A 24,243-nucleotide genomic window follows, 5' to 3' on the forward strand; every position below is an offset into this window, starting at 1 on the left:
CAAGTCGAAATTACCCTCAAAGTGGAGGGGGGGGGGGCGCTTTCCGGTAACGGCACGAAAGTAACTCAAGATTGCGCCAGCAAAGTTTTCGCGTCAGAAGAAAACGGAGTGGACTTCCTCAGAAGTCTTCTCGCTGTCGTTAATGGCACGGCGCATTAGAACGACGGCTAACAAGCGCAAGAAACGCAATGGCAACGCGATCAGACCGCGGGAGGACCGGTATGGTAGCACCTCCGATTACAAGACAACGCAACTCCTCTAGGCAGCCAACGCAGATCTCAGAGGCCTTACGTTTGCTGCGTACGTCGTCATAGGTACCATCTTGGAATACAGATACCGAAGGCTATGCTTTTGCTCGGGGGACCCTGGAAATTCTCGTGGGTGTCTTGCGTTAAGTTCGTGATGCGATCATTATGCGAGGGAGGGTGAGGAGGGGGATCAGATACAACTCAGGCGCAGGCGCTTACAGATGGGACTGCTAAACAGGATTTCGGATGGTATTTAAGCAGATCATTAATTTTGCAACGACGCGGTGCATGATCGGGGTGCAGAACGGCAGGGAACAGGAAAGGGGGGGTTCCCGGAATGGCATGAAATTTTGATATTCTTGCAGTGAAATTGGAGGGGGCACTTGCTCGGAATATTACTGTACATATAATATGCTCCTTTCCCACTGAACTGAACAATAAACGAAACTGATGCGACTGGGCATCGCTTCAGAATGACTCTGTGGTACGACGTGGTTAATGACATATTCGAATGAGAGGAAGGACCCAGATGAGAGAGAGTGGAAATCAGAATAGAACGATAGAATTCAGTTCGCCTTGATGCTCAATTTTGACACCCATACTTATGTCTGGCCAGACATACTGCGATAATATAGCTGGGGTGCGGTTTGTATACCGTTTAATGAACGCGGAAAAAATGCAGGATTGGTGTAGAACTATCACACTAGGTCACGGCCCTAATTTTGCACATACGCATGTAGCTATAATATGGCGCTTAATCATACATGAATGTGATCTGCGCGGCGGCTTTCATGTCTTACTTTTCCTTTCAGGACCATTTCCTCGGTACCGGGGATTGTCGCACGTTGCCGCAGTGTCATCCTTCGGATGTACTGGAAAGTAAAAGGGTTAATATAGCACTCACATGTAAGCAAAATTTGCAAATCGTTGAAACCGAGCGCGTACAGGCGCGGTAGCCACTGTGGTCCGGCTCAGCCGCCTCGCCAAAATAATGCGGCGTGTTTTAACGTTTGTATTCACAAATACTACTAAAGATTAGCCAGACCGAATTAGTACAATGAAGGTATTATCCCAAATAAACGCACGTTGCAGCTTTCGCCTTCAGAAAGAATGAGATATACCAGCCCTCCCCCCCCCCCCCCCTCGAAACAAGAAAGATAAGCATTTATATTCAGATGACGTGTCCTTTTTATAAAGTGTCGGCTATCGTTAACTAAACGAAATGTGCTTGGTGCAATTATTTCTTCCCGTTCTTCGACACATGCACAATAAGAAAGTCATAAGAAAGAATGAGGCTCTTAATTACCGTTACGCAGCAGATGTTGTAACAAGAAAGAGATGATGATTTATATCATTGCAGTGCCTTTCTAGGCACCGCCATTTTATTTACAGCAACAGGTAATTATGAAGATGTCTCTCAGGGCACCCAGCCAGAGCTATGACCTCGCCTATAATGTCCAACCTTGTCCGCATTTAGAGCGCCGTGTCGCGCAACAAACCAATGAATAAAAAAAAGCATTTCAGCAGTCGACCCATAATTCCCAACCTCAAACATAGTCCCTGACCGTAGTCCCCAAACGCAACCCTACGTTGCTCATTTCTTCAAAGTATAACACCGAAGGGACAAGCCACACAAATGAAAAGGAAATGGGCGTCTTGCCCTCCGGGTTACCTTTCTCCTGATGCGTCGGTGACTCCTTCGAGTGGTCAGATTCGATGAAGTACGTTGTGAAGCCTAATGCCGCGAGGTCAGCAGTGAATACGATTTCCCGGTCAGCTTTGCTAGACCTTTCCGGAAGGTTTATCACACCCGTCGGTATTTTAGTGATCTATGAACGTAGATGAGAAAAAGAAAAAAAATAGTGCAGGAAGAACTCAACAGTTGCCGTGCCCTCTCTTCGAAGGGAATTAGGCAAAGGGTGTTGTCCCGCTTTTAACACTCGATGTGCCATATAAAGAAATTTGTGTTTGCGAACCATTCACAGCGTACGATAAAATCGTGAAGATCGCGTCAGTCGAAGCTAAAAAAAAACTTTTTCGTCGTGTTCCTCTCAAAGCGGCCAACATATTAACGTTCACAGCGCCATGGCCATGTTCAGCTGTGGCTTCCGTGCTTACTAATCGTACGGTGCCATGCTGTCAAACCCTGCTCTGATGAGTTTGTACCCTTTGAAGACAGGATATGACCGGCTAACTTTACTATAGCTCACTCTGTAGCTTACATGCTGACCACGACAGGAGCGCTATTAATCCATGCAACGTCCCACCGATAGCAAGTTCTCATCACACGTTTTTTTTTTCCCAGCGCTTACCGCCGTCCGAGTAGATGAACATCCCCTCCTTTAAGGGCGAGACAGACGGTACGATTTTTCATGCGATTCGACGTCCGACACGGCGGAGGGGAAACCGGAATGGTGACCTTTCATAGCATCGTACAGCCACCATTCCCTCTCCCCCACCGCGGCGTCGGCCGTCGGATCGCATGGAAAATCGGACCCGTCTGTCCCCCGCTTTACGAAGCTTCCGTGGGGCGTCTGAACTTACGGTTATGTGTGAGCGCTATAAAAAGGGTGTCGGAGATGAACCGGACCGCATAACGTAAGATCACAATGTGCACATGATAGAGAAGGGCACGGCGGAACTTATCACAAGGTTGCTTTTATGACCTGGTCAACTTACCTCCGCAGGCACCTCCGTGAGATTGCCGTCGAGGACGCGCCAACTGCCGCCCACTACTGGGACTCTGAGGTAGACGTGGACGGGAGCTGCTTGCGGGTTGTACGCCACGACGGAAAACTGGCGGACCATACACACAAAAAAAGAAGACAAAATGCGATTTCGAGGAGGCAGATAGGGAGATTATCCCTTTTAACCAAAGGGCGAACCATTGATTACGATTTAAAAGTATGACAATTAAACAACGATCGCAGACGTGCGAAACCCTCCACTCAGCGCGTCGATGGAGAGTAAGCTTTACGACAATTTTAAGTACATTTACTAAACATTGGCGCTGTCCAAGGAGCTTTTCTATATATCGAGAGAGTGAAGGAACAACTCTCCCTAATCCTTGCGGCAGAATTGTTGTTGATTTGAATGCTTAACTAGCATATGTCAGCGCGATAAAATTGTTAGAAAGATTGCTCGTGCACCAAAGGCAAGTAGTATGCGAATGCTCGAAGATTCCTGGTGAGTATTGTCCTATTTGAATCGGCCTGTAAATAAAATAGCAGGCATGCAAATAAATATTCAGTAGTTTTCAAAAGCTTTCCCTAGTGTGTTCATTCAAATATGAAATTGGCGTGAAAATTGCATAAATATTGTTCAGGTGGCCAGAAAGCATGAATAGATACATGTACGCTGGGAAGCTCTGTACATCGTTGAGGCAGCCAAATCGTTCCTTCCTAACCGTTTCATTTTGCACTCCTTGAAATATTCAACCCTACCTTGCCACTTTCCCGGTTGAGGTCTTCAATCGCTTGTTGCAATTTGTGGCGCCATCATTGCTGGAGAGCACAATGTCATATGCAGAGTATATGCCGCTGAGATATTTTCCGTTGATTTTTATTTCTACTTCTTTCCAGTCCAGCTCTTTAAAATAGCTCTTCTAAGCGTGCAGTAAACAACATTAGAGAAATTGTATATCCTTGCCTGACCTCTCTCCATCGCAATTTTTCAAATTTTTTTTTTCTGGAAACTAAAGGTAGCTGTGGAGTCTCTCCATACGTCGGCCAATGTATTTGAAAGAAGGGCATTGTATTGAACGAATTTGCGTGTGCGTACGTTATAGCCCCTGAGGATTTTTTTGTTGTTCTCTACGTGGGTGTTAAACAACTGCTTAGTGCAAAAATCATGAAGATGAGTCTCCACGCACAGCCACTCACCTTTTCAGACGTTTCGGTGACATCGCAAGCACTAATGTTCAGAGTGTGACAACGGACGAGTTCTGGCACCTTCGCCTGCGGGTGCAGACCCAGAAGTTTCTCGAAAGCGTAGTTTGCATATTTCTGAAAAAACAAACAAACAAAAAAAAAAAAACAAATAACGGGCATGGTTATCCTCCCAAACTCGCAGCCTATTCCGTGCTAAATCCCGGACACATGCAAGCAAGCGCCTACTTACGTCACTCGCGTGGAGACCGACAGAAATGTGCTTTACGTAGTCATTGGCAACGGCCTGCTTGGCGGTTCCACTGAAACGATTTTCGAAGAAATAGACGTCACAAACACGTAAGCGACGAAGGCTCAAGAAAGGCAGTGAACGCTGGTACGCACGTACAATGTTAGACACTAAGCGAGTAAACAGAACCAGCTTCCCATCAGCTCGAAGCGCACTGCAAGTTCTGGATACCTTGGGACCAGTCCTTGCAAGCCCTCATTAACGTCATGGAAGTGCCGGTGCGACGCAACCGCTGTTTATCTGAGCCACAAGCTCTGCAGCAAGGCTGCGCGGCTTTAGCGGAACGGAGCATGCGCAGTGCTATAGTGTACTCATGAAATATGATAACAGCGGTAACCATTGGCTTGGGAGCGACGGGACGCCGGAATTTGATCGCACGACTCATCCAATGCTGGCAAAAGGCGAAGGCCGAGGCACTCGGCTGCACGAACTTATCTACGAACCCGGACAGGTGGACATCTTCAGCAGAGACACTGAGGTGAACCTTCGTACGTACGTTATTGCGTCGTGGTGCTGACCGACGGCCAAGGTTTCGCCTGCAACAGAGCATAATGGCGCTTTTTTTCTTGCCCTTTTCGATAACATACGATTTTATCCGGTGAAGGCTGAAGAAATGAGTGTTTGCTTCGGGTATACTAATACATAATAAAGTATACTTACGTAATACGTCAAGGGAGGCTTCCGTGACTTCCCTGGGACCAGCCAAGACACCCAGTTGTTTGGACGCCTGAAACAACATTTCGTTAGCGTCACTCGCGTCCGTGAATGTATCTCGCGGGAGCGCGCGCACCTGTAGTTGGTTGTTGGCGTATCGGTCGAGGAACTTGAAGGCCGGCCGGCTGGTGAAGTATCCGGTCCAGTAGGCGTGGGGATCGCTGGCGTACGGGAAGAAGTCGTCCGTCTTGTTGGGCCACTTGATGCCCGACTCGTGCAAGGCCTTCAGGTAGCACGATGGCGTCGAATACAGCAGGTTGACTTTAGTTTCTTCCGACTGGAACAAGAGATTTAAGTCAATAGTGTACTGTATGATCAAGCAACTATGATTAGGGCGTACCGAGGCCTTCTCTCTGCTTTCTCTGTGTCAAACTAAACGAATACACGAAAAGATCTACAATGAAGATTGATTGTAAATCGCCCTTACGCCAGCAAACCCGTTTTTTTTTTCAGCGAAGCTGTATATGGTTAAGACAAGCCAAAATCCGTCCGTCTTATGTACGCGGAAACTTCTAACGCGTGTGTGCCACAGAAATTGTGCAAATCCCGCGACTCCCCACTGGCCCGCTAAAAGTGAAGAAGGGAGCGCACGGGCGACAAACGTCAATCAAGATTTCAGGACAGACGTAACGAAAAAAAAACCACAAGGTCCCTCATGCATTCGCCTAAGACGACTCAAATGAAAAAAAAAAAATGGCTGAAAGCTTGCGCTATGCCGCGCAATGCTCGATACACAGCGACGTTGATCGGTCTCATGCCTATTTATTAATGTATCTAGGCAGAACTTAGCTGTAGCGAGGTTGAACTTGGCTTGAACGTGGCTGTAGCGAGATTGAACTTGGCTTGAACGTGGCTGTAGCGAGGTTGAACCTTGCTTGAACGTGGCTGTAGCGAGGTTGAACCTTACTTGAATTTGTCTGTAGCGAGGTTGAACTTGGCTTGAACGTGGCTGTAGCGAGGTTGCACTTGGCCTGAACGTGGCTGTAGCGAGGTTGAACTTGGCTGCAGCGAGGGTGTAGCGAGGTTGAACTTGCCTTGAACGTGGCTGTAGCGAGGTTGAACTTGGCTGCAGCGAGGGTGTAGCAAGTTTGGTCTCCATCTTTGCCTTATCGTCCTCGGTTCTCCACCCGCGGTACTCGTCTTTGACAAGGACTGCGATGCTCTGACGATGGTGGCGTCGGCGCCACCCGTAGGGGCATGGGGTCACTCCGCTACTCGGTATGCTGGGTCTTGCCGCAGGGAACGCACAGAGCAGCATTTGCAGCACGTTTGCACTCCCTGCATTCGAGAACTTGTTGCCACCGCAGTCTCTTCTGTTCCGATTCCCTGGCCTTATACTCCGGATCGTCTCGGCGCTGCCGTTAACGTTCGCGCACAGCGGCAAGCCTCGCTTCTCGGATCGCGGCTTCTCCCTCGGGAGTGCGATTTATCTTCGGGCGACCCATGGTTGCGTAGTTGCTTCGCAGACATTTTTAGTGCACCAATGGTGAGTAGTGGGATTTATCCAATTTTTGTGGCACATATCAGTTTATGATGATGATAGTATCGTGATACGAGATGCAAGGAACGATTTGCTAAAGAGCTGCGCTGTTACAAAAACCTGTTATTTTCTTTCTTCTCACTCGATGCACTAATCCCCTGTACGGAGTGCTCGGGTGGTCATTTTTTTCTTGAAACCTTAAAATTTCGTTTAAAATAACAACGCGAACGTCATAAAAGCGCGTCAAAGAATCTTTTTACCCTCAGGTTTGCATAGTGAATCAGCTTGTCCAAGTTGGTAAACCAATGGCCGGCGCTCTGGTAGTTGAAGTCATTGCCCATAGTGACTGGGATGTTGTTAGACTTGTAGAAGGTTGCCTGCAATGCGTCGTTTTAAAGAAGACAAAAGTTACATTGATATAGTCCAACAAGGATCAGTTACTTCAATATAACCTTTGATAAACTATACACTCAGAGGACCCAGATCACTAAAAGAAACTCACTATAGACTCAAATCAACACTTGAATGAACTATACTTTATATAACTAGAGTAAAGAAATAAAATATATCTGATTGCCCACTCGCTCTGAAGCCCGTTTGAGAGGCCCGCCTAATCCAGATTGAGAAAGATGGAGCCACGATACGCGCCCCACGCGCTGAAGCTTATAGTGACTTGTGAGGAGCAGCTGGATGCTGCCTTGCGCAGATGCATGCCCGACCTTCAGGAGGCGATCCTTGGTTGGGTTGATACGGTAATTATCATCATCATGATTGCCAGCCTGTTTTATCCCACTGCAGGAGGAAGGCCTCTCCCAGTGATGTCTAGTCTGCCCTATGCTGCGCTTGCTGATTCCATTGTATACCTGCGAACTTCTTAATTTCGTCGCTCCATTGAACTCTGCACCCACCTCGACTGCGTTTCCCATCCCTTGGTGGCCACTTGTTTGCTCTTACTACCGGTTGTCTGTTCTACGCATTACGTGACCAGCCCAGGTCCATTTCTTCCGTTTGTTGTCAACTAGGACATCTTCAACCCATCTTTGTTCCCTGACCAAATCTGCTGTCCTCCGATCTCTTAATGTTATTCCTATCATTTTACGTTCTATTACACGCTGCGTGGTCCTCAACATTTTCTCCAGTTACTTTGTTATTCTCCATGTTTCAGCCGCATATGTTAGAACTGGCAGTATGCAGTGATTGTATACTTTTCTCTTTAATAACAGTGGCAGAATTCCTGACTTTATTTGGGAGTGCCTGCCGATTGCGCTCCAGCCCAATCTTACTCCTTGGTGAATCCTTTTTCATGATTAGGTTTTCCTGTTAGTAGTTGCCCTAATATACATATTCTTGTATACACTGCAAAGTCTGGTTTTCAATCTTGAACTCTCTCTTTCGCCTGGCTATTCAGCCTTATCTGTGTGTTCATCATATTGATTTTTAGGCATACTATAATACTTTATTGGTTTAATTCCTGAATCGTATTTGCAATTCGTTGCTGTTGTTACTGAAGAATACTATGAACGAAAAGAAGGGGAATTTACGGGCTAGTTTTTCTTTGTTAAACACAACATTAATAGAAACAAACAGACAACCAAGCCAAGGAAAGCATAGGGGACGTTATTTGTAATAATTATTATATAAATGTGAAGAAATTAAAATGCTGGAAAAGACAACTTGCCGCCGGCAGGGACCTAATCTGCAACCTTCGAATAACGCGCCCGATGCTCTACCAATTGAGCTACGGTGGCGTTCGTCCCCCTGTCAACTTTATCTCGTATATCTGTACATTTAAACCAGGGAGTGTTAGTTAGCGCCTCTCGCAGCCATAACCTGGGAGTGTTAGCGCCTCTCGCAGCTGCGAGAGGCGCTGACTAGCACTTCCACGTTTAATTGTACAGATATACCCGATAAAGTTAATTTGATGGGGGGACGAACGCCACCGTAGCTAAATTGGTAGAGCATCGGGCGCGTTATTCGAAGGTTGCAGGTTCGGATCAACGCGAAGCCTCACGCCCAGGCGGGTATACTGCTCGCACAACAACTAGCATTTCTAACCAACGAGATCTGACGTCGAGATGCGCGGAGGTGCACAATTTCGTAACCTAAATTCTTACTTTCACATTTTTTGTACGCTATGTACGAAAGGGAGTGTATATATCGGTCACACTTCTCGAAAAATGAAAATGTTGTAGCGTCCTGTCGCCCGTGCAGTGTGTCTACTCACATGCAAAGATAGGCGAGAACGCATAATGAACGAGGGCCCCTCAACAACATCGAAGAAGCATGTTACACGTACCGTTTCGTTTGCGTAGATGAGGAAGTCGTCCACTCTACTCTTGACGTTGTACTCATCGCTATCCGGGTCGTCCTGAAAGACAGAAGGCAGCAAGCAGAATGAATAAATTTCATGCGGATGCACGAGCGTCACCAACTGTTCAATCAATAACTGCCGCGTCAAAGTAGGAGCGCGCTACTCGCAGAGTATACCACAAAGCAGGCCCGTAGCCAGGGGGGGGGGGTGCCCCCCCCCCTTGAACTTTTGATGATATATGGTGTTTTACCGAAAATAAATAATAAAAATAGGCGTTTTTCTCAAATACTCAAGGCTTTCAGCAAGTGCCCCCCCCCCCACCCCGAAAAAAATTCCTGGCTACGGGCCTGCCACCAAGCGATAGTTGTCTGACATTCAGAGTGACATTTTACATTCGTGTGACTACTGTCTTTATCGTTTGTTGCCGCATACCGCCGCAGCGTGTTTCCATATCTTAAAAAGGGCAATAGCAGAATTCACAGTCACCGTTACATGCGGGGTAGTTACGTGACCTGAATAGAAACGTTACGTGTGACGTCATACTACCGTGGTGACATTCGAATGAAAGAGAAGGTTCAGCTTGGCGTTGCGTAAATATCGCTATTTTGCTAGTGTCAGTGGTTGGCCCGTGTCACTGAGGGAGCAGTAACCTACGCCGTGCCGCTTCGCGGTTTTCACTATCTGCCAGTATCACTACTGCCGGAACCAGAGTCGACTGCGTCGCGACGCTCTACCAATGACATCACACGTGACGTTTCTGCCCAGGTCTCGTGACTCCTCCGCACGAGACGGAAACCGGAAGTTCCGTTATTGCGCTCTTTAGGATATGCAAACGCGAAGCGCCGCGCGGCTGTCCTCACTGGGTTTCCTCAGCTTCCTATGGAGTTTCACAGGCATGACCAGTGGACGACGTGCTCCGGCATGCGTTAACGCGCTCCTGTTTAGCATATCTGGGCTCTCTGTTTGGGGTTCGAGTACATTTGCCATCTATTTTACATTATACATGAGCATCACCAAACGCCGTGAATCCTTTACCACGGATATAGTGCACAAACAAAAAAAAAACAAAAAAGAAAAACGGACGATCCCATTACCAAGCAACTTGGAACCGCTGTTATGCGAAGATTTCTCGGGACGTTTAGAATAATTTATTAAAACACGTAATGCGCGCAATGTACATATATGGTCAAGGCGAAGCAGTTCGAGTTCTCCCAACGCAAATGTAACGCGTAATTTGGAAACGAAAGCCCACCTTATATATAGTAGCACCTCTTACTATGGCTGTGTGGTCCGTAGTCATTTTCCGAAGACCTCAAGTGATTATATGCACTGACACTGGAGGTCATTTTAGACAATATGCTCTATCTTTAACATAAGGGCACCTCGTATATGCGCCTAATTAATGACCAAATTACAAAGACAAAGAAAAGAAAAAAAATACATCGTTTCTGTAAAGAAGATAAATTTCAAAGTGTGTACCGACAAACACAAGTATAAATACTTGCCACTAGGGCGTCGTCAGAGCAGTAGATGTCGAAGCAAAATCCTTTCGGGGGGCTGTACACATTTGGAAGGATGCCAGTGAATATTTGAGCATCCTTTCCTGCGCATAGAATAGAACAAACGCCACAGAAGCTCTCATTGGTACTATAAATATAAAGTATTCATGCATACTTTGCGTGCACACATTTTCGCACAAAAACGCACCCGCACATCGCGTCTTACTATGCATCCGCGTTGCAAGTAACCTAAGGGAACAATTCAGGAGCTGCAAACGCACATTTATGATGAGCAGCTGTTAACCCCGCAGCTTCCTTGAACTCATTTTTCTGCTGTCAAGCTTCGCCAATTTGGGCATGATTAAATCTTGATAGTTCTTGCGCGGCATTCAAAGCAAGGACGTTGCACATGCTAATGCGTTTCATCACTTTTTTTATGCAGCTACATTTCTGATTGCATGCCAGGATTTCTTACCGAGATTCGCACTGGCGCTCCAAATAAACTCTAGTTGCTGCTGTTTCTTGCGCGCTCGGAAATCTTGGTAGTCGACTCGTCCGAAGAAGTATCCGTCCATTCCCATCTGTTAACAAAAAAGAAAAAAAAAACAAACAGCGGTGCTTGTTGCTCAAGAATAAGTTGCTAAAATCGTCACCAGCACCAAGAAAAAAAAAGTTTCCCCCGTACCACACGGTAATGAAAGGATAGCTGACACACTGGCGAATTTAGGGCCCTAGAAGCAAGTTTCTTAATTGAGTTTTGAACGCCGCTGTTCTATCTTCTTTATACGTTTGAGTAGGTAACGCGGTAATAAAGTGCGGCAAGCGGAGCCTGTCTGAAAGCTAATTGTCTGCGCCAACCTTAATGTCTAATTGTCTTAAACTAATTGTCTGCGCCAACCTTAAAGAAAGAGAGAAGACAACATGGAGCGCAAAATACGAAATGTTTCTGCAACTTTGCTGTTGTTGATGGGCTGCGCACGAGGTTGTACGCCTTCACGCCCCCCTAAAGTAGTTTCCATCTCTCTTTTCGCGAGGGACTCCCACCAGAAAACGGATACTTCTTTATCGTGTGTTATCTCGTCTGAACGTAAGCGTCGCTTAGTTCAAGCAACTTTACAGTGCCTACATGTGCTCTGGGTAGACGATTTCAGGCGGAGTTTGCTGGAATGTGTAATCGCGAGCGCAGCGGAGCGGTCCCCTACCGAGAATTAAGAGAGAGATGTGATAATAATAATAATATCTGGGGTTCAACGTCCCAAAACCACGATATGATTATGAGAGACGCTGTAGTGGAGGGCTCCGGAAATTCTGACAACCTAGGGTTCTTTAAAGTGCACCTAAATCTAAGTACACGGGCCTCAAACATTTTCGCCTTCATCGAAAATGCAGCAGCCGCAGCCGGGATTCCATCCCGCGACCTTCCAGTCAGCAGTCGAGCGCCATAAGCACTAGACCACCGTGGCGGGGCAAGAGAGAGATGTGAGGCGTATTCTTTCGCGTCAAGTGCAACTTATGGTAGTGAAGTGAAAAGTCGGTTTTTTTGCCTATTCTTGCCTATCTGAATTTAGCCAGTGGTCTCGTACACTGAAGCAGACCCTTACTAACGTGCTACGAGACTCATTCGGCTTCTTTAAAAGTTGTGTTTTGGCTACAGCGTTAATAGGCCTTATAAGGAAAAGGAGGCGAAGCCAGCGCCGTCTGTTAAACAGGAGAAGATTCCTCCGAGCTCTTAGAAAGGGATAATAAAAAAACAACGCAGACCCGCTTAGTCTTCATTAAGCGAAGTGGGCCCGTAGGAGCTATAGCCGTCAAAAGTGAAATTTGCAGTTAAAAGTGAAATTTGCAGTTTAAGACATTACTGGAAGCAGTGACGCGGTATCTGGAGTGAGATTATGCGTATGTAGACTAGTCCTACACTGTTTCGTCTTGCATGGGTTGAAGCGACAAGGTTCGCGCACTGTAACGCTCGACGCGCAAATGGAGACCGTAAGGAATCCTTCATGATTCGATATATAGGTGATTTCGTTGTACAGGCGTTCGACAACGTATGCTGCACCAGCACATCGAGAGAAACCGACTACATAATGGTAGAAAAAGCACCTAAAAAATTGACATAAAAAGGAAAGAAAGAAATTCACCAACAATTACGACACTGCCAAACGCGAATTATGAGCGCAGCTTCGTGTTGGGGCAACACCAACTGTTTTTGAAGTTTTTGCTTGCCGCTGTCGTAGCAATGTAAAGTTCGTTACGTATTGCCACAGAAACTGCCAGCGCTCGAGTGTTACGCGTTCGCTCTCTTTCGTCTTTGTTCGTTGGCGTCGGTTCAGACGACGCAAACGGCGACGTCGCTGAACGCAGGAACGGGCGCCTAAAGGCCTGACCAGACGTACGCGCTGCAGCGAATCAGCGCGTGGCCTGTAGACGCGGCATCGAGCCCTCTCAGGGCGCGCAGCTACACGAAGCTGCGCGCCCTCACTCTCCATAGGGAGAGGGCGCGGCGCCGCGTCTACGCTTACGCGCTGCAATGCGTACGTGTGGTCAGGCCTTAAAGGCCAACTCCGGCGATTTTTCGAGGTCGATGGATCTCAGTGAAATTTGCTGGATACGTTCCTTTGCACGTTTCCGTCATTTATGCCAAATTACAGGCTTGAGACATGCGCAGATTGTTTGCAAATGAATTTTAAAGATTGTCTGCAAACGCCCTCCTGGCTTCCCACAATTATTGGCAACATTGCGTCTGTGACGTCAGTATTGGCAAGGCGGCGGAAGTGACGCAGCCGAGGGCACCGCTAACTTCACGCTTAAGCCGATACAGCGAGCGTCTGCTGTGCACAAGGCGACAGACAGCGTTGGTTTGGCCGGCGTATCGCTGGTCGTCCCGGCTGTCACAGTTTTCATACTCCGCGCCGGCGTGACCGGCATGCCTTGCCCGACTTCCGGTTCGGTCGTAACAACGTCTACGTCATACGTAGACAGTACACTCGCTTGGGTTTCGGTTTCGGTGTTGCGCTTTTTTGCTTATTTAAAATTATTCTCCAATTTGCCGAGTATTTTTGCTATCGGGCCCGTAACAGGAGCGTCTCAGGAACATAAAAGCACCATTACTTTGGCATGGCGAAAAAATCGCCGGAGTTGGCCTTTAAGAGCTGCGCTCTAAAACACCAGGCCTGCGTGGAACGTGCAGCATAGTCCCGTCGAAAGTTGGAAGAGCGGCCTTTCTAAAGCCTGTTCTAAATTCTCTTGGGACAACTAATACAAGTACACATGGATGTATCCACTACGCCATAAATCATAATGTTTGTGAAGTAGGGCAACACCGACTAGCCATTATTCGTCTTCCTGCGGATAAGCGAGGTACCCGCTGCTCATCTGTAAGGTATTATGTGCGCTTTGTTGATGCTGCATGTGGCTGATGACGACGAATTATGGCTGAGCACTTTGTAGTAGGAGGGAAGCATTAAACCACACACTCGTTGCGCGATCAACATTGTGTGATGACTGGTTGTTATTTTACTACGCTATATAACATGGTTAACGCGAGTCCCTGCCTGGGTTCAAATCCCATTCAATCCTGAGTATTTTTTATTATTTTTTCATTTCTATCGGTTACGCCACCGACGGCGACGGCTACGGCGACGGCGACGCCGCTTAACGCGGGAATGTGCGAGTAAGAGCTGCGCTCTAAAAGAGCTACCGTGAACCAAGCACACTTCGATTTGAAGTAGGTTATTCAGCACAAGCAAATCTTTCTCCATTGGAAACTCTTGTGCACTAAATATAACATAACTTATGTCAGAAGAAAAGTTCTTCTGCACGGGGTGTCACTGGAGCCATCGTTTCGACGTCTTCTTCAACCATCCCTTCTTCATGCCTTCTTCTTGAAGAAGACACGGCCGCTTGCCGAAACGTAGGCTCTAACGACACCCCAAGTTCAAGAATTTTTCATCTCTTCAGGCTTCGACCTGCCGCTAAACTTCTGCCTTTTTTGGATAACTTGAGCCCGTAACATACACAGGACGACTGAAACCCGCCGTCTCTCTTACCTGCGCCAGCAGGGAGGCGTATTCCCTGGAGTGACCGAACGGATCAATCTGCCATCCTATCCTGGGCACGCCGCATTTGCCGAAGATGTCCTTCAGTTTCCGTATGCCGTAGGTCATTTGATCTATCGTGTTGGTGTAGAATACACAGGCCTCGTCGTTCATCACCCAGCCACCGCTGATGAACTCCATTTGGCCTACATGATGCGGGGCATTAATTATACGACACACTTTGATACAACCACGTCGCGTAATACTCGAGTCCTGTAAGCTCAATAGGGCCGTTGAATGGAGTTACTTCAAGCGGGCTATCCATGCGTGTTTATCGAGAACAAGATGTGTTTATGAGCGCTGACCCTACTCTGACACATTTTCCTCCCCGTTCGTGCAAATTTTGCGAGCCAACGAATAAAAACAGACTTTTCTGGCGATTTTGGCCTACAGTGTAGCTCACATTTTCTGCGCTTCGGAAAAGACGACAGGGAAAATTCATGCTTGCAGGGGCAAAGAAAGACACGTCTTACAGACGTTTAAACAGGAAAAACGCTTGTGACTGCATTGTGAGCATTAGGGCACATTCATCAATGCGAGTACATCAACGTTGACTGCATCTTTATTGTCTTTCTTATCTTTCAATTTCTGCAGCTAACTTTCTTCCTAAGCAAAAAAAATAGGGCAGCCGACTCATCAAGGTCTTGGTTTACCTCCCTGCTTTTCCTTCTTCGTCACTTAGCACCTCAAGCGATAATGACATTGTCAAGCTAGTGAGTAATTTTTCTAACTGTATAAAAAGCAGCACTTAACACAGGAAAATCTAGTGAAATAGTATGTGTATTTTCCCCTTCATTAAGAAGCAAAAATGGAGCGACTAGCTGGAGAATCCAACCCCCCCTCCCCAATATCAGCAAAGATCAATGCATGGTGATCCCGCATTAAATATACGCTCGTACCCTCACCCTTTTACCCTTTTATTATCGATGTCTATTAGAGTGAGGGTAAAGTTACCGATGGGAAGTGCACTCAAACTTGTTCCTAAAGATATGCTTCCACTTCGATTCACAACATGTTCCATCTGAGCACACCGCAATCTGGGAGACGGAAAGGAAATGTAGTGGTTTGCATGAAAATAACATGTAAAATAGACCCCTATATGCCTTCAACGTCAGCACGGTTTCAGCGTTTGTGTAAAAGCGAAAAAGTTCCATATAGACGCTACACCAACGCTGCATCAGTTTCGCGAAATCAATAGCCTTGTGAAAGTTTGCCGGACTGTTAATTAATTACCACCTGCATCAGTTGTAGGTCCGCCCCTGTAGCTCTATCTTCGTTGAAACCTTGGTTTCAAATTTGTGTCAGTCATTCTAACTCTAAAAATAAAAAAATCACAGCATATCCACGGAGTGAATGATGATGAGTGGGCGAAGCTGCGGAGGTTCATCGGTAAACCGTGAATCTTCCGTGAATTCTGCTCAGTACATCATCACCGACGTGAGATCGGGCGCGTTTATACTAAAGGTTCGATGAGTTATGACGACTTGCAGCGCACTTTAATTTTACATGTACGCTGTGAATTTTCATTGTTTAGAAAACCATTGCTTAGAAAACATCTGGCGTCTTTCGTTAAGCAGCTGGCGTCTTTTCGTTTTGCTTTAGAAACATCTGGCGTTCTTTCGTTTTGCTTTTACAAAACATCTGGCGTCTTTTGTTGGTTTATTTCACCAATCAACGGCGTTTTGAACAAAATTTTTATTGTTTAATCACGCACAGGAGAAATCTCAACAGGCACTACCTTGGAGGTAAAGAATGGCTGCTAATGGGAATGAGAGACAGAAGAAGCCGGCTTTTAGCCAACGCTGCGAATTTTTTATTGTTCAACAACGCACAGGAAAAATCTCCCACCGGCACCACCTTGCAGGTCAAAGCGTAAGACTGGTTACATACTACGCTACGAGGGACGAACGGGTGCCGCTATAAGGAGCTTCGCCCCTAAGAAAGGAGAGCTCCTTCGTTAAGCCGCCTTTTACATTTTCCTGTGCTGCCGTTTTGACAGGGTTTTGCTAGGGGTCGGGATAACGCCAGTGCGAAAGGCTCCGAGATGAAGAGGCGTTTTGCGAAATTTCCGCTAGGGCAAGGGCGCATGCGCTGTGGCATCGCGAGAAAATACCGCACAAGTCTGAAAGCACGGATACCTATATCGCGGGCAACTTCAGATGCGCACGCTATGTACATGCACAGAAGTCTTACCGGACTGCACGAGCGCGTCGAATCGCTTCTTCTTATCGTCGCTGAGCCTCTTCCACCAGAGGTTGAAGAAACCCGTCTCAACGAAGATGAATCGCCTGCTCGGGTCCTTCTCCAGTTCATCCAGCACGCTCTCGAAGATATAGCGTACGCCAACGTTTGCGTCGTCATTCTTAGCTGTGAGCAAAAACGGAACAACAGCTTTAAAGCGCTAAATCACCTCCGATAGCTTTTTAACATTTCAAGGAAGCGCGCACATCGAGTTCAGAATGCCTTTATGCTAAGTTGTCTTTGGCAGGCGCAACAGTCTGTGCAGATAACTATCGAAGACATGATCCCAGTACTCTTTCTTCAGTGATCCGCCGCAGTGGTCTAGTGGTTATGATGTTTGACTACTGACCCGAAGGCCGCGGGATCGATTCCCGGCCGTGGCGGCCGCATGTCGATGGAGGCCGGAGAAATGCTAGAGGCCCCTGTGCTTAGATTTAAACGTTAAAGAACCCGAGGTTGTCGAAATTTCAGGAGCCCCCCACTACGGCGTCTCTCGTAATCATATCGCGCTTTTGGGACGTGATATCGCACAGATTATTATCATTATCTTTCTTCAGCGAACGCAGAGTCCTCTCCTCGGGTGATACTAAGCCGTGGGAGCTCAAGTGTGGCAGGCGTGACGTCACGCCACGTGATCCGCTGTGGAGAGGCGTCGCAGCTGCGCTCGCTCGGAGCCTCGTCGCTGCGGTGCCATGTGACCAAGCGAGGATTTAGGGAAACACTGCGTGCATAGTCTTTGCAAATACAAGTCAAACTACCTTTCGCTCATGATAACTCAACTCGGTTTACAAGAGCCTTCGCCATTGTTTTTTCACTGCACAATAAACCACTTTACACCCTTGAAGGGTTTTTAACGTACCTATAACTGACACCCCGGGAAAAAGGCATTTTCAGGAATCGAAACATCCATATCATGTCGGGTGCCAATCGTCTAAACACCCTTATTTCTAAAAAAAGCATAGCCTACCAGTCAAAGAAAATCCAATTACAAATACAATGAAGGATAGAATGCCGCAGATACACACACCGAACAGTGCATGCAAACGTAGCACAATAAAACACGAACTGCACAGAGCACTTGCACTACGCAACCATTCACCGGCCACCTGGTACATATGCTATACGTAGTATCCTGAGCCGTCGTTCAGTGCGTGTGGAGGTATTCTCCTTCTGCATACCTAAACAATAAACATTCGCAGCATTTCCTTAAATTGATAATGACATTGTTGATAGCCCTAAAACAAACATATCTGTTATTCTAAACAGGCATAACGATCAAAACTTTTTTAATGATCGAGTTTCAATGATCAGCTGGCACTCCTGTCGTATGGACCAAAGGTGTTTTGATAACCCATAACACCTGTAGCTCTTAAAGGGTGTTCCTGCAAAAGATTAACCATTACGCAAACGAAGAGGCTATTGGGGAAGCAGAAGAACCTTACTCCCGTATTTATGCAAATTCCGCTTAGGCGGAATTTGCATAACTGGCGTTTTGATTGGTGTTTTGGTTGCTTGAAATGGTGTTTTGGTTGCTTGAAATCGCTTTTAGGGTGAAAAGTGGTTTACACTGTACTTGTTCGGTAGCTTTCTGCTTATTCCAAGCGGGCATCATTCACAACTCATTTCTATCTTTTTCTATACACTTTTGATTACGTCGACTGCATCATTCTGTTTTATATTTATTTTCAAACACCTGCGAAATGCAGCACCTGGTTCAAGTTCCTGAAGATATCCGCGGATCCGAGGATGCGCGTGCGTCGTAAATCACGTGAGTGAAAGAAGAAGGCACGTCGCGCACCACTTTTGATCAAATGCCACTGTCAACCTGGACTTATTCAGAAAAACTATGGGCTTTGAAAGGGTTGCAGGCTGCGTTATCCGAATTGTGAGAACGATACAGGTTGTCCCAGCTATCGAGCACAAGTGTGTTAGGCAAAGAAAACCTTGGATATATTGTTCCCAGTACACCGGCGCAGCCGCCATTAATTTTCTCGTTAGTGAGATTTATCTTAACTAACTGAAAATATCATTGACAAGAAATTTACTGGTGGATACTCTCTATTGTGCTGTGAACAATATTCACAAGATTTTGTTCACATAACGCAGTTTCTCTTTTAAAAAAACAGTCACAGTTTCGCCGCATGGCGAAGCAATGAATACGATAGCAACAGATTGGAAGGTAACGCGAAGAACGGAAAGCAGCTCGAAATTGCCAGCGCGTCGCTCGAGCCCAAAGGACGCACGAAAAGAACGCACACAGGACGAGCGCGAACTATCATGCGTCACAGCTCAATACTTGAAGCGCACTGCTGAAACATAAAGCAGGACGCACGAAACGAACGAACAGGTATACACAGGACGAGCGCGAACTAAATGTCACAGTTGTTACTTATTTCTGTTTGAACAGCGCGCTCCTTTCGCAAACGCGGCCGCTGCAGCGAGCGAAATGACCTTCGTACGCTCTGTGACTTCAGCGCGGACATCGCGGGGAAAGCACAAGACATACAATCGCCCGCTCGAACCCCCCTCCACCCCCGCCCGCCCCCTTCTTTCCTTGAGATAAGCGCACGAAGGCGACCACGCCCTGTAGGGCAAACAGCAACGGCGTTCGCAGGAGCGGGGCGGCGACCTCTAAAGCCCAACGCCTAGCGCTCTCCTCGTGCCATCTCGCTGGTAATGAAGAAACGCTTATAACCGCCTGCCGTCTCTGAGTCCGGTCAGCGGTAAACGGTGTGTATATAATGCTCGCCGTTAGCTACCTGGACGATCTGCGTTTCGTGGCGAAGTGGCTAGCGCCACGCGCTGCGGAGCGAGAAGTCCCTGGTTCGATTCCGCGCTTCGGAATCATTTTTCTGAGTTATATTTCTTTGGGGCTTTTATATATATATATATATATATATATATATATATATATATATATATATGTATATACTTATACATATACGGTGCATGACGGCGGCGGCGACGGGGACGGACAAAAACCAGCCGAGACTGTCCATATAATTGCTATCGCAATAAAAAAACTTCAATCACGAGAGCTGGGACACCCTGTATAAGCCGGCAAACGGCATCTTGTGGGAGAAGACCGCATCGTTTAAAAAAAAAAGCCAGTTCACAGCATAGGCTTTCGCAGGGTTTTCCTATAAGTAGGGGGGTGGGGCGAAGTGTCACCGTAATGACTCCCGCGCTCTCCCGACATCGTCCCAAGAAGGTGCTTACGATCAGAACGCAGTGCAAAGACAAGGTAATGGGGGGGGGGGGGGGGGCGCTTCCCTGCCCCCCCCCCCCCCCAACAATTCTGTGCGACGCCCACAGTTGACAGCAGAAAAGTAGTTTACATAAACGGAAGCCACACGAAAAAAACCCTGAGTGAACTGCGATAACTGGGAAACATTTTGCAGGTAGCAGACCACTGTATTTTGGGGAAGGGGAGCGTTACAATATGTCACCAGGTCGAGAAACATCTTTTTCTAGGCGAAGCAATTTTCAATGACACCCAAGCAATATACCTCGCCATTCGCTATCCTGGAAATCTGCTTGAAACACCGGTGATAAGACTTGGATACTCTTCGTCTGGCATGTGCTTACGGTCGTACATTGTGTCTTTCTAGAGGTCGCCGCGATTATGTGATAGCCCCTGATTTCTCCGGATGCGCTGTAATCAGCTACCAGTTATCAGATAGAAGAGGACTGTGTGAACAGAATAGAGCTGTGCACGGGCCGTATTTCCGAGCCCGAGCCCGGCCCGGGCCCGCTGACTTTGTCGAAGGCCCGCCCGAGCCCGACGGCAAAGGGCTGCGAGCCCGCCCGGCCCGGCCCGACGTACGAAAACACAATCCCGGGCCCGGCCCGGCCCGGCCCGGCCCGGCCCGGCCCGGCCCGGCCCGGCTTTTTGAAGGTTCTCTCCGAAAACAAAACATCGTTTTCCGGTAATTTGGCATTTTATTAGGCATATCGAATATGATCAAACGACACACGACGAACAGTCTCTATTACACAGATTACAAACTGTCGTGCAAAACAGCAAGCAGTCCCACGATTCCGGCTTCAAAGAAGTGCGGCGCTTTTGCTTTATGTAGCCCGCCGAACTGAAGTTGCGTTCGCTACTTGCACTCGTCGCCGAAATTGCTAATATCTTTTTTGCCAGCCTGGCAAGCTTGGGATATCTCCGCTGCTTGTTTTTCCAGAAGACTAAAACTTCAGATGGACAGGCGGACGATTCCATAGAGAGATAATCGGAGAGCTCCCCTTTTGTTTAAAGTAGCGAATGGAAAGGAAAAGCGGTAAAGGACGGTCACCGAAAAGGCGCTGTATGCGCGCTGGAAAACAATTCCCGCTGATTTTCTATATTTCGGGCTTGAGTCGGGCCTTGCGCCGGGCCCGAGCCCGGCCCGATAAAACTCCAAGTAGCCCGAGCCCGGCCCGGGCCCGAGGTGGAAATGCGTCGGCCCGCCCGAGCCCGGCCCGCGGGCCGGGTCGGGCTCGGGCTTTCGGGCTACCCGGAGCCCGTGCACACCTCTAGAACAGAACAATGGACCCGCAGCAGTCACGCGCAGTATCGTCGTTCCACGTCTGCCATAGCTGTGCCGCCTTCTCAACTTTCGCTGCCGTTGATGCCGTACGCGGATTTGCACAACGAGCAAACAGACACGTAGGATGGCTGAGCAATGAAAGTAGTACGCCCACGGTGCCGGCCTGCCATAGGAAAACGATATTTGGTGGCAAAAAAGACTAGAAAAAGAAAATGAACACGACGATTTTGTATTCCACGGCTCAAGAACAGCTTTTCTAAGCCGCCTTGCGTACAAGTGAAGTGCTTTTCGCATGGTCAACGTACCGTTCGTTCTTAAAACAGCACTGCCATTTGCATCATCATACGATTACAGTTTAGTATTAACGCGATAGCGTTGAAAACGCACACGTTGGAGAAATTCCGGTGTCGGCGTCGTTGGTTGTAAGCGAAAGATCGGCGTTGTTCTTTATGGAAAAAAAATCGAGATAGGTGCAATATAATAAGTACCTTCTGCTCGAGTGGGTATCAAACCCCTATCTCTTGCGTGGCAGTCAGCTGTTCTACCACAGAGCCACGTCAATGCGTCAGGTAGTGCGAGGACATACGTAATATATGTGATATTGCGTCATGGGAAGGTCAGAATTGCACCAGGCGTTTCACCATGTAAATCGCGCAACGAAATGGTGGTTTAAAGTCCCACCAATTACAAAGTGCTCAGGCGTAACTAATCATCATCAGCAGCAACAGCATCAACAAAGTGTGCAGCTGCGCGCATTGCCTTACGAACGCGTAGTGCGTACATTGCTGATTCGCAATGTGATGAATTATGGCGTAGTGGGCACTTCGCAACTGCACTTTGCGGTAAGCATGCACTCTAGGAGAGTTTCAAACGGCCAATGTCACGCGCACAGACGTCGCTTTCCCGGTGGCACAATTGAGGTTTTCAGTGAGATGCGAGCCCTGCAATCGAAACGGAAGACGACATGAGCGGGGCCGTATCATGCTACCGCGTTACACTCTTGAAGGTGAAGCTCCAGTGTTCTCAAGTTTTTTGTGGCATCCTTTCGACTGAACACAGGAGGTGCTGCAGGTGTATTACGCATACGTTGAGAGGCATCTATCCAACTAAAGCGGTGGAGTCCAAAAGAAGCGCCACTATATAGTTACGATTTCGGAGGGTGCTGTTTGCACGTGCCTAGATATTGCTATACATTACCACGTGCAGTATTCGGTGGAGTGTAAAAGAATAGGTGGAGTGAGGACACAGACTACGTGAGCTGCTCCGTTCAGTACACACGTAGAACCGATGTGCTTTTGGGATCTATAGCTGCTCTTAATAAACACCGCACCTTCAAAGGGAAGTGACAAGAATGACGGGCGCAGCAGAACGACTATGTTTCTTGTAAACAGCAAGTAAACTAATTCTGAATGCGTAGTTGGTCATAAATGCTTAAATTATTTATAATTAAACAAAAATATCAAGACGGCAAAACAAGAGACAAGGTAAGCACGGAGGTTCATCAATAATTCACGACATCTCTGTACAGTATATACGTGTGCACGTTCGTGGAGGATCATAAGGACAGTCGTTTTGAATTTAGGTTACATAATTCTGAGATAAGTGCGAGTAGTAGTTTTTTTTTCCTTGAATATCCGGCGAATGCCTGTTGACCTTATCAACCAGTTCTGATTTACAAACTTCCTTGCCGTAGTGGGTTTTAAATGCGCGCTACAAAATGTGGACGTTAAGTTCTCTTAAAGAAGTGCTCATATGCGTTTCTGTGTGTCGAGGGCAGGACCTGCGGATTATATTTTATTGGCGCTTTCTTGCAACTAAATACATTATTATGTTTCCCGCCTCGCATGTTAGCCAAGCAAGTGTATCACCGCATTAAAATGAGCGAAATATTTTAATGGCCTGATTCCTCGATACTTTTGATTTTCTGGAAGGCACTAAGATAATTAAGTGTTTGTTGCGATGTGCCAGTGCAACATACTGCCAGTTGTCAGTTGAGCGATCGTGTTGCCCATTCTTTCTTCCTCGTTTGTGCCTCGCTGCACGCGTACGCCAGAAATGTTTCGATGGAATGAATTCCAGTTACGCATTCAAGCAGACAGACGACATATGAATAGTCGAAGCAAAGGTCCTTCGCACATGTTTGTGGTCAGTTTCGCGTAACAAGCATTTTCGCTTATTGCAGCGCATGGCTGTTAAAGCGCGACGTGTTCTACCGTGTACTGTGGATAGAACGCGGACAGAAATGTATACGTTTAACTTACGCTAGGGCGTGCACAAGCGCCCATTACCGTCCAGGTTGTATCAACCTGTACACGGCATAACATGTCACTTCATATATAACTGCACATGACTGCATATTCCGAACGCTTGTAATGTTTTGTAGTACACTACTGCCAAAGTGCATGGACACAGGCCTAGGACATCAAGCGGATGCCACGAAAAAGACGACGAATTGTCTAGGATGTTGACGCTAGAGTTTCCACCTTGACCTTCACGTAGCCCGCTCTTGTAAGTACAGCGTAAATATTCTCTTCGGCCACGTTTCTCCTGACATAACCATATATTTACTATTTGTTGACTTATAGACGACGCAAGATTAGCAAAGAAAAAGCGGTCGCAACAACCTCATGACCAGGATTTGGGCACATATGCACGTACCGTCATTTTTCTTTGGTGAGTATGGTGGCCTGCCGTAACTGAATGGGAAATAGGCGAAAAAATATCGTATCTGACGAAAAAAGTTAGTTATCATAAACGACTCCCGGTTCTACAGAGTAGAGACTTATTTGAACATTCTGTTTAAATTACAGTGTCGCACAACAAACCGTGTGGCTTCCCAAAGTGTTTAAAATTTTACAATGGGGCCCCATGTGTTTCTAATGGGCGGTGTTCAATTGTCGTGGGAGCCACACGCTATTTAGTGCGATACTGCAATTTTACCAAAACGT

At 47.2% G+C, this 24,243-nt stretch overlaps 1 protein-coding gene across 1 annotated transcript in view; it reads right to left on the reverse strand.

Annotated features, from left to right (window-relative positions):
• The window catches only part of LOC119390505 (lysosomal alpha-mannosidase), a 58,366-nt gene that overhangs the window by 25,593 nt on the left and 8,530 nt on the right, over nucleotides 1-24,243 (reverse strand). Inside the window, exons 3-16 of the mRNA XM_037658115.2 lie at nucleotides 16,716-16,889; nucleotides 14,475-14,668; nucleotides 10,904-11,009; nucleotides 10,435-10,532; nucleotides 8,915-8,986; nucleotides 6,879-6,995; nucleotides 5,215-5,415; nucleotides 5,085-5,151; nucleotides 4,921-4,960; nucleotides 4,368-4,437; nucleotides 4,130-4,252; nucleotides 2,928-3,044; nucleotides 1,944-2,077; nucleotides 1,049-1,109 (exon numbers count right to left, since the gene is read on the reverse strand). Of these exons, the coding sequence (XP_037514043.1) occupies nucleotides 1,049-1,109; nucleotides 1,944-2,077; nucleotides 2,928-3,044; nucleotides 4,130-4,252; nucleotides 4,368-4,437; nucleotides 4,921-4,960; nucleotides 5,085-5,151; nucleotides 5,215-5,415; nucleotides 6,879-6,995; nucleotides 8,915-8,986; nucleotides 10,435-10,532; nucleotides 10,904-11,009; nucleotides 14,475-14,668; nucleotides 16,716-16,889 (1,574 nt within the window). The remainder of the gene's footprint in view (nucleotides 1-1,048; nucleotides 1,110-1,943; nucleotides 2,078-2,927; nucleotides 3,045-4,129; nucleotides 4,253-4,367; nucleotides 4,438-4,920; nucleotides 4,961-5,084; nucleotides 5,152-5,214; nucleotides 5,416-6,878; nucleotides 6,996-8,914; nucleotides 8,987-10,434; nucleotides 10,533-10,903; nucleotides 11,010-14,474; nucleotides 14,669-16,715; nucleotides 16,890-24,243) is intronic.

Source organism: Rhipicephalus sanguineus, chromosome 4 (genome assembly GCF_013339695.2).
Source record: "Rhipicephalus sanguineus isolate Rsan-2018 chromosome 4, BIME_Rsan_1.4, whole genome shotgun sequence".
NCBI classification, from domain to species: Eukaryota; Metazoa; Arthropoda; class Arachnida; order Ixodida; family Ixodidae; genus Rhipicephalus; species Rhipicephalus sanguineus.